Below are 10,572 nucleotides of genomic sequence, written 5' to 3'. Positions count from 1 at the left end.
CAGCACAGCAACCTGTCATATCCCTCGCAAAACTGAGATCAGGAAAACAGATGGGTAGGGCTGCGTCTCACAAGGTGTGTGGTGATGGCCGTGGTGGTGGTGATGGGATTTTTTGATATCGATCGATCGAAGCCACGCCTGATCGTCGAACCAGCATGCGTAAAACGATACAAGAAGCGTAGCAAAAAAATGTTCAACGGCGTCGGCTATACGTTTTGTTTTTCTGGCTGTATTTTGCTTTTCTACTCGACGTATGGGATGGTGGTGGGTCGTAGATAGATGGGGTGAGTGCACGTGGGTGAACGCGTGTATCTGTATGGACGTTGAGGGTCTGGAGGTTATAGAGCCAGCTAATAATTATGTATCCCTTAGCAGTGTGTGATATAATGTGGAGCGCAAGCAATGAGATGTATAGTAGATATATTTGATTCTACGGGAGTTTATAATAGCTTCTGATGACTTCTATCTCAAGGAGGTAAAAGTATGGATCCATCGAGTGATATTCTATGATTGCATCTAAATAACTATCGTTATTCTCTGTACGACCGACGCGATAAGGCTAAAGTAATTACAGCCCAGTATCAGAATTAAAACCGACCGACCAGACTATCCATAGGCCAAGATCTAGAAATTCCACAATGTGTATACCCACCCCATCCTCGGTGGAGAATCACACTACCGACGTCCAATAAAGAATACACTCCATCACCGCCAGCAGGTGCATCGCGAGTTAATATCAAAGCATACTTTCAAGACGACGTTGGCTTCGCCGATAATAAAGTGTTCACCGCAATGTAGCACCACATTGAACACTTTGAGTTTGCAGAGTACCTATATGTACATACATACTCTGGGTATGACAGAGTAAGGGGAAAAGGGTCGAGTCTCTCGCACGCGACTCGGCGGAGATTTATATAGATGGAGGAATAATTGGCTAAACTACCCATGAGTATTCGCGTATCGTATTGTATCGTGTTACGAACCCGTACCGAAACTCCCGGTGGCAGCACAGAGCGTGCAGCCGTGACAGATAGCGATTGATACATGCAGACGGACAGGCAGGCCTTTAAAGCTCACCACCACGCACAGCGGGAAGGAAGGGAGGATCAAGGAAGGGATGGAGGAAGGATAGATCTCGACGCCAGCCCTGGGCTATCTGCCAGGCGTTCATGGTTGGGGTAAATCGTAACTACTGCTGTGTTACGAGGTGCCGTAGGTGAGATGGAAATAATAAAATAAAATAAAATAAATAGTGATCTGCCCACTGCTGCTCGTTGTGTTTCACAGCAGGGTAGGGTGGTTGATATGTATGTTTCTTTAATTTAACTCGCCTCAGCACGTGGACTGGGGTTGCTGTTACTGGTGGGCCAATCATAGGTTCGATGAGTCTCGCTTGTTTCACCATCGTAGATTGAGGAGTGATGTAGGGAGATTTGGATTCCTCTTAGAACGTGAAGATTGCGTTGCTTCCTTTGCCTGAGGTAGATCCATGGAGTGGTGATGGTCGTCCGGCGTCGTCAGGCTACATACATTCAATGTACTCTGCCCCGGTAGAATACATCATGCTGTGGTATCCCGCGTGAGGTCGCTGCTCTATTTACCCTTCCCAACCAACCTCCCTCTCCTCCCATCTATGGCGCGAGAAGGCATAGGGGGTGGGTGTGTCAACTCCAGAGGAACCTTTTTGTATGGGAATTAGAGAAAATTCCACCGTTAGGCTAGGCGCTAGTACCATTATGTGAGTAGATCTCCCAACTTCTATAGATTGATTGGCTGCAAACGCCGAAGTTTACACACCGTAAAGTAAAACTACATGTACCCACACAACCAGAGCAAACCTTCTCTCTCCCGATACGACCACTCCTTCCGAAAGCATCCCCCTTAACTAGAGACCGTAGAGTACCTGCTCCAGCCGAGGTTTTCCACGACAACTGTCGTCACGGTTTAATTTCCTTCTCTCTCGTTTTCTAGTGCCCGCAAGTTAGTGACTAAAGGACTAACAAAAGAGTGAGAAAAAAACCTCGTCCCTTCGATGGCTGGCGGCGGTCTAACTTCGTAGGTGTTCACAGGGGGGTAGACCCAAATTCGTTGCGTGCATATGTTCGCTTGGCAGCAACGTGGGCCAGCGCAACCAACCAGCGCGGGCACCAGCTACTCTAGCTGGTGGTTACTAATTTACCCCCACACACGCATGCTGGTGTCTGTCCCTGACTAGCGAGGAGCAGAGTAAGATTCATGCAGAATATCCCACCATAAATGTGATAAGGTTGCTTCCGCTCCTGCTCTGCTGTACTCTATGCGTCTCGCCAAGTAGTCGGGTTTTTTTCGGAATTATAAAGTGGGGTACCTATGTAGAGGGGAGCAGAGGGGAGCCGAAGCCGAACGAAAGGTTAGTGAGTGGGCGAGTCCGCTGGGTTGGGGACTTTATAAGTTTACCTAGGTTTGGTTTGAAGGTTTAGGATCTGGAGAAATCTAGAGTAGAGATCTTCTGTATGGATGTTGAGGTGGAGTACTTGTAGGTTTAGCTTGATATTGATAACAACTCTATCGATAAAGCAAAAAGAGGGGATGTAGAAGGCTCGAGGGTCTCTCTCTCTAGTTACGAGATATTGTGTCACAGCTGGTGAGGTAGTTGTCTCGGGGAACTGGACACGATTTACTATCGTAGAATAGAGTATGGTGTGGCCTTTCAGTAATAATGAGGTCTCATGATGAATTTGATGTCTTGCTTCTGTTTCGTCTCGTCTCGTGCAGTAAAGCACTAGAGTCTCACTTTGCTCACAAATACCACCCTCAAAATTATTTTATAGCATTTGCCTGAAAAGTCTGTCATTCTACGAAGACGAGCCCTAGGTTAAAAGAAACAAAAATGACGTTACGAGCTACAAAAGAATGCTATAAAACCGAGTGATATCCCATGATTTTCATACAAAGAAAGCGCCAAACGAACCTACAGCGTCCGCCCGCCGCCACAGAATCAAAAAAAAAAGGCTTATTCGATCGCCTACTGCAGGGGCGAACCTCGCGTCTGTCCGTCCGAATCCTTCGTTTGTCAAAGTGACATATGTTTCTCAACGCACCCCACGTAAAAGCATCATTTGGGCAACACGAGACTCTTGACTAGAGATTATCCTTCCAGAAAGGGCTAGTTAGCTAGAGGGGTGATTTGCAGATCAGGATTCAGATGAAATCTGAAATTGGGAACTATGCAAATTAAAATTGAGGGCCGTCCTAAGGAGATGCAAATTTCTCCGGTGTCGAGTGCTCACTCCCTAATCTGTGCATGTGTGTTCATGATCTAGGTAGGTGGCTGTCTAGAAGAACGAAAATAAGACTTTTTGTCTGTTGCGTAAGAAAGGGCTTGGAAACGTTTCGGAGTCCAACTCCAAGACCCCACGTGCCTCCCTCTCGCACTGGCAGCACCTAGAGTAGGTGGAGCAGGTACGGGACATGATGTGATGCGCCCTTTCTTCCAGAAGAAGTGATGCATTTCAAGGATCCCGAACCGTTATCCGCCTTGCTTCCCGCCTCTGGTGATTGGTCCATTCGAGCCAAACAATTACTGGGCGGGTTAGGGTATTCGGGGAGCCCGCAATTGCGTCTGCCAACCAACGAGAACGGCAGCACGTTGTTGCGCCACTTATCCCGCTATCCACTTCCCAGGCCCTCCTCCCTCCTCCCGTGATTGCCGAACCAACTTGGCTTGGCCGAAGCGACTGGCGAAGGAGGCGAAGAAGAAGGAAGCGTTGATGTTCCGTGGATCTTTATTCGCTGATCAGTGCTGTGGCATTGGCATGGCCTTGGGTTTCTTGAGAGAGGGGAGAGTTCCCCATATCTGGGGATACTTATCCCTCATATCAACATGCGGCTTTCCCGCGGCTAGGACCACACTCAGATCTCTTAGGTGCCAGCCAAGAAGGTTGCGCGGTCGATCGTAGATGCAAGAGTTAGTCCTCCAAACGATCCATCCACAAGGAGAAGAAAAAATCACTCGGGTAGGTAGTGGTTGTGGTGAATGCGGATAGGTAAAGTAGGTAACCTAGCGAGAAAACGAATTCAGAGCAACAGCCCCTGTACACAGCACTCTGCTGTGCTTGACTTCTGGGCGACATATGTCACCCTCACCTCACTCCACCTCACAGCTCACTTTCATAGAGTAACTAATCCCAGTTCCAGGTTGCCGGAATTTTCTCGTTTGCAGCCCACATTTATGCTCCGGTTGGTGCCGATGCTGGTGTCAGAGGTCATAGTTTATCACTCACTTTTGAGGGAGCTGCTCTTGGTTGTGGCAAAACAGAGCAATTGCAATCACACAATCGAGCCCTCCCATGTAGAGCGGCTCGCGGAATACGATATCATGCTTTACTCTAGATATATCATCATCATCGTATCGTGATCGTCGACCTTGACTTAGAGTCCCTTCCAAAATCTGCCGTTCCAGAGTTTGAGCAAAGCTCCCGATCATTGGGTTACCAGGAGAGTGCTTTTTTGACTGTAACACGCGGAGGTTCACCCGTTTATTTTCCTTTTTTCTGTGTCCCTTTCGTATGTGGGGAAGTATGTCAAGGGAACAGCACCAATGGGTTGAAATCGGTGACAATTTTGGAATTGACCGCGTTTGGCGGGGTGAAGAGGTGCAATAACCTTTGTCATTTGTCTGATCTGAGGTGACTGGTTGGTGGTTGGTACATTACTTTTCGATCGATGTTTTACAATCTGTAGTAATTGCTAGGTACCCTATGTGCGCCCCACTCAAATTGTATGATTCTCTCTACAGAAATAGTCTGATACGCGGAGAGGAGAACGGGGGGGTTGGGGGTAGGGTAGCTAGAGTGATCTGTGTAGAGTAAACTTACGTGTAAAACCGCTAGATTGTAGGGTGAAGCCATGACGGGGGTGATGGGGGGAAGTTGATCTCGAATAACCGTGCAGTCGAGACAGTTCTTCGCGAAAGCATTGGCAATATTGGCATTGGCATTGGGGAGGTGGGAGCGATGCGCCTTATGTACCAATTCTTGGCCCCTTGGCGAGTGAGGTTAGAATGGACCAATCAGAAAGTCCCTACAGAGCACGTTGCTAACCCTATCGGCCAGAGCGATTCACCCACGTTTGACAGCTGCTGCGGTGATTGGGTGGTCACCGGGGTCACTCCCGCTACTCTAAAGAAGGTACTGTAGATGCTGGTCTCTTGTCCAGCCTCCTTTTGATTGGTAGTGATCGTAAGTACAAGCAGATGCGACTTGCCAGAACTAGGTCGGGGAGATACCGTTTCTTTTTGGCCCTTTTGCTTTTACATCCTAAATCTACATCCACACGGAGTATCTCAGGGGACCGGGGGGCAGGTTTCGTTTGTCTCTCCTTCTTGATAACTTTAAGGTTAACGACAGCTCGTCAAAAAAAGGAATTATGGCGAGAACGGAATTTGCTTTTTCTTACAACTGGACTCGGTAATTCACCTCGTGCCCAGCCATACACAAAAAGCTAAAACTACATATACTCTTGGCGCCAAGAGACCAACGACCTCCCTATCTTGAAAGGAGTTTAACCACTCTTCTACCTGCGGAAGAAAGAAAGAAAAAACTTCATTAGGGACTGCCGCCACCAGCAACTGTAATAGGAGAAAATTAGGCTTACCGAGCTCATGATCAACTCGCCTTTCTTGGCTCCTTTATACACGTGCTGTGTAACTTGTGTTGATAGGAGGATCGAGGGGACCACCACCGCCTCCACCACCGCTGGGGGGGGGGGGATTTTTAGATCTGGATAACATATTTTTTGACCTGGGAAGGGTGGGGTTTATTTAAAAATTCCAAATTGAGGAATTAATCATAGTAAGTTTGCCTATCACTGGTTTGTACTAGAATGGGAGATGCCGTGAGTGTTTCGAATACCCTTATATTAAGTTCTTCATAGATACATGTGATGATTATCTTTTGATATGGGTACAAGAGTATACCCATAGTTACGATCATGATATTCACTATACATACTCTAGATGTGATAGTCCTTACTAGAGAAAATAGACTAGAGTACAGATCTAGAGAAGGAAACTTCTACTACCAGTGGTAGTAGGGCCAGATTGGGTATTTGCCGCTGCTAATCTCAAGGCTAAAATATCAATGGAAGCAAGGATAAACACATGTTCTACCAGGCAGGTAATCCTGCAATGCATCCTACTATAACCCCCCTGCTGCTTTTGCAGATATGTGCACCACCCATGAGCTCGGTACCTACCCCAGTCTCATATTACAACTTTTTTTTTCAGGCTTACCGCCCTTCCAGGCACGACTAGAATTGGGGTCCCGCGGTAGGAAAATCGTGGGAGAGTAGTGTGCTACCTAATTATTCCGAAAGCTGGATAGGAAACTATGCGCGTGGGTGGTGGGGGATTGGTCAACCCAGATTGTACATGCACTTGGCGAACATCAGCTCAGCTTTGAGAGACTCTCATAAATATGTCCTGCCTCTCGCATCCATCAAGACTTTTTTTTCTCTTCTCTACTCAGAGTCTACTAGTCAACAGCAACATCTCAAAGCCGATAAAAGGGTCCTGCAATAAGAACGAGAAGTTCTCCCTGCAAAACTTTAATACCCACTCCTCCGACTGAGATTTCTCAGTCAATACCAACAGTCAAAATGAGCGTTGGACAAGCTTTCCCCGAATATGACTACATCTTCGCAATTGCGATGCTCTTTGCATTCTTGGTGGGTTTGCATTATAAACTTCAATATTCTGGGCTTGTTGCTGATATTATTGGATTCAATAGGATGCATGGAACATTGGTGCCAACGATGTAGCCAACGCTTTCGCTACTTCCGTCTCTTCCAGGTCCCTTACTCTCTTGCAAGCCATGTTGATCGCCTCCGTTATGGAGTTTGCCGGTGCATTGCTCGTTGGTGCCCGTGTCGCCGATACTATCAGATCCAAGATTGGTAGGCCCACAAAAGAACCATGGATATGATGAGTGGAACGATGGCTAACACCTCATTACAGTCAAGGTTGAGCAGTTCGATGGACAGCCTGCCGTCCTCATGTTGGGAATGTTGTGCGCCTTGGTCGGATCAGCAACATGGCTCACAGTTGCCACATCTATCGGTTTGCCCGTCTCCACCACCCACTGTATCGTCGGTGGTGTTATCGGAATGGGAATTGCGACTGTCGGTGCCGATGGTATTACCTGGGGATGGGATGGGAAGGGTGTTGCTCAGATCTTTGCATCTTGGCTCATCGCCCCCGCGCTTGCTGGTTCATTCGCCGCTATCCTCTTCTCCGTCACCAAGTACGGAGTTCTGAAGCGCCAGAATCCCCTCAAGTGGGGTATGGTTATGGTCCCGATCTACTTCGCCATCACCTCCGGTATCTTGACCATGCTTATCGTCTGGAAGGGTGCCGCCTCTCTGGACCTTGACGGCTGGAACACTGCCCAGATTGTTGGTACCATCCTCGGAGTTTCCTTTGGTGTTATGGCTGTCTGTGTCGTCTTCTTCCTTCCATACCTTCATCGTCTTCTTGTCCTCGAGGACTGGACCCTCAAGGGATGGGAAATCATCTATGGGCCTCTCCTCCTCCGTCGCGGTCCCGTCCCTGACCGCCCCACTGGTCACGTCGAGGTTGTCAAGGACTACTACGCCGGTCATGCTACTCGCGATGAGCTCGAAGCCCGCAAGTTGAAGGACATTGAGGCTGGTGAGCCTATCGACTCTGATTCTTCCAAGCAGCGCACTCAGGTCGAGGGCAAGACTCTCGAAGAAGTTGAGAAGGCCGATGCTGGCCCATGGTACACTCCTAAGAACCTGTTGATGTTTGCCTGGAACGCTTTCATGCACGGTGTCCGTATCGATGTCGTTGGCGAACAGGGTCGTGAAGACTTCCTCTCTGGTAACCTCGCTGACATCCACGCCCGCGCTGCCCACTTTGACAACAAGACCGAGCATCTTTACTCCTTCCTCCAGGTCCTCACCGCTGCTACCTCCTCATTCGCCCACGGTGCCAACGACGTCGCAAACGCCACCGGACCTCTCGCTACCATCTTCTTGGTCTGGAAGACCGGACACGGTGGAAATAAGGCTGAGGTTCCTCTCTGGATTCTTGCCTACGGTGGTGCCGGTATTGTCATTGGTCTCTGGACTTACGGATACAACATCATGCGCAACCTTGGTAACCGTTTGACTCTCCATTCCCCATCCCGTGGTTTCTCCATGGAGCTTGGATCTGCCATCACTGTCGTCTTGGCCACCCGTCTCTCGCTCCCAGTCTCGACCACTCAGTGCATTGTCGGTGCCACTATGGGTGTTGCCTTTTGTAACGGAGACTTCCGCGCGCTCAACTGGAGAATGGTCGGATGGTGTTACGGTGGATGGATCTTCACACTCCCCATCGCTGGTATCATCTCAGGATGTCTTATGGGTATCATCATCAACGCTCCACAGTGGACTCCTCCTGCCAATTAATTTCTCCACGGTCTTTTTCAGTTTGTTTTTTCCGTTGCTCCCCGCATAGCCCATTAGATGGCTACATGTAGAGCGAAACTTATATATACCTGGTTACTGGTTACTGGATAATTTCTTATATTTCTTTTTTCATTCTTTCATAGATATTTCAGCCTTTTGCTTTTGCTCATGTTGTGGTTTTTTAACCAAAAAGAGGAACGATGTACTGGTTTTGGAATTGGCAGCAAAATATAAAAAAACATATCTTGTGCTAGATCTTGACTTTTTATTATTCCCTCTTTTTGTTGCTTCCAGCTCCGCAAAGTGAAGACGAAAAGGGCGGTTTATCTTTTTTTTTTTATATTTCTAGTCTATATTTTTATCAGTCTTTTCAACTTTTATTTACCAAAGCAAAATAAATCAGGGGCGGGGAATCTATTCAAAACAAAAAAAAGAACCTTAACTGTGCCTCCAGATGATCTTGATGTCTCTTTGTAAACTGAACTAATTACACATGCCAACCTCCCGATCGGCCTGATGCAAACACCTTGGCTGGTCTTGGTATTGTATGTTGTCCCAGATACCTGTACCCCACGAAACGGTGCCACGCTGGATTCGCAACCAGACTCGTGGAGCGCTAAACCCCACAGTTTCAGATTTTCTTTTTTCTGCGCGGGGACCTCTAAGGCTGCTTTGACCATTGAGGAGGGGGTTAAGCTTTGGAGCCGGTTCCGGTGGTCGGTGTGGTGTGTAGCGCGGTCTCAGGCGGGGACGTTGTGCGGCTGCGGAGGCGGAGAACTGAGTAGAGAGGAGATTTAGGCACCATTCTCCGAGGCTCTGAAGAGGGCGTAAAGAACAGGGTTTGCTCTGCTTGATAGGTATGCATTGATAGATTTTGTTGTGAAAACGGCGCTGCGACGTTTAGCTGCTATCTGCCAGACCAGCCCACCCCCCGGTATAGGAGCACCTAGGTAGTAGAGTAAAGGGTGGAGATAGCTACATGTATGTACTGAGCGCTTGGGTCTCAACGACTGTTCGGCGGGCGAGGGAGGTGGGTTGAGGTTGTGTGATTGTAGAGGTGGGTGCTGTAGGTTTTAATTTCTGCGCGGAGGTTAGGTGGAAGATGATAGATGAGACTGACCAACTTTCCAGCTGGGTCAACGAATGGACGTGGCGGAGAAAAATAATGCTCCTGAACTGCTCTGGATAGTAAGTTGTAGGACTGTGGGCTCTACTAATCTAACACAGATCTCATAATTACTTACGCATGAATGTAGATCCATAGGTCTTGGCAGTGGCTATCAAATACATATATGCAGACTCAAAGAGAAAACTCCCAACAGCATCTAGAATTGTTACTATAGATCCTCAAGTACATACGGAATCTAGAGGCAAATGTAATAAGTGGCCTTACTACATCAGGAGGAGAAGCTAGTTAAAGCAGAAATCTGCTAACCACCGATCGTACCCATATTCACGGCAGACCAGCCTGCACTGCACGCACGGCTCACCGCAGATCTGAGCCCACAAGGACATAAATTAACTTCCCGGTGGCGAAAAACCCAGCTCGCCCAGCTTTACATATACACGTATACTCTTGGCGGTCTCAAACCTTTAAAAGCTCTTCCGTCTTCATTCCTTCCTTCCTCCTCCAAACCTGCCCGTGCCCCAATAGTGAACATGATAACTACATGCATTGGTGAAAACCCACACTTGAATTAATTTCGCATTCTGGGATGCATGGATGGATGCACATGCTCCGAGAGTCCGAAACAAATTCATCTGTGTGATTCTTTTCGTTTGGGTTTGTGGGCTTCTTCGATAATTTGGGGTATTTGATATTTTCTTTTGGCTCCTGTTCGATGACGAGGAACTCTTAGAATTCTTCCCCTAAATTCTCTTTGATAATTCCAAAAACTGCTGGTATGAGCTGATATGCTCTAGGTTCGCATCGACTTCTCCGTCCCGCCATACATTTCCCAAGATTACCTACAGGCCTTGAATATATCTACTCTTAGCTACCTCATACTTTTTGTTCCGTGCAACTCTAACGCGAACTACGTCACTTTATAGCATCAGTTTTATACAATTTCATGTATACACCAGCTGATATATAACTCAATAGCTATAAACATTGAACAG

General features: G+C 47.7%; 1 protein-coding gene across 1 annotated transcript; it reads left to right on the top strand.

Annotated features, from left to right (window-relative positions):
- Window positions 1-6,636: 6,636 nt before the first annotated feature.
- Window positions 6,637-8,451, top strand: H6S33_012156 (uncharacterized protein; the record flags this gene model as incomplete). Its single annotated transcript, XM_044843536.1, has 3 exons — window positions 6,637-6,705; window positions 6,768-6,933; window positions 6,995-8,451. The coding sequence occupies 3 exons, from the start codon at window positions 6,637-6,639 to the stop codon at window positions 8,449-8,451; spliced, it is 1,692 nt and encodes a 563-aa protein (XP_044695824.1).
- Window positions 8,452-10,572: the final 2,121 nt, after the last annotated feature.

Source organism: Morchella sextelata (assembly GCF_020137385.1).
Source record: "Morchella sextelata strain SCLS chromosome Unknown scls_7, whole genome shotgun sequence".
Lineage (NCBI taxonomy): Eukaryota > Fungi > Ascomycota > Pezizomycetes > Pezizales > Morchellaceae > Morchella > Morchella sextelata.
This window is presented reverse-complemented; position numbering and strand designations above follow the sequence as displayed.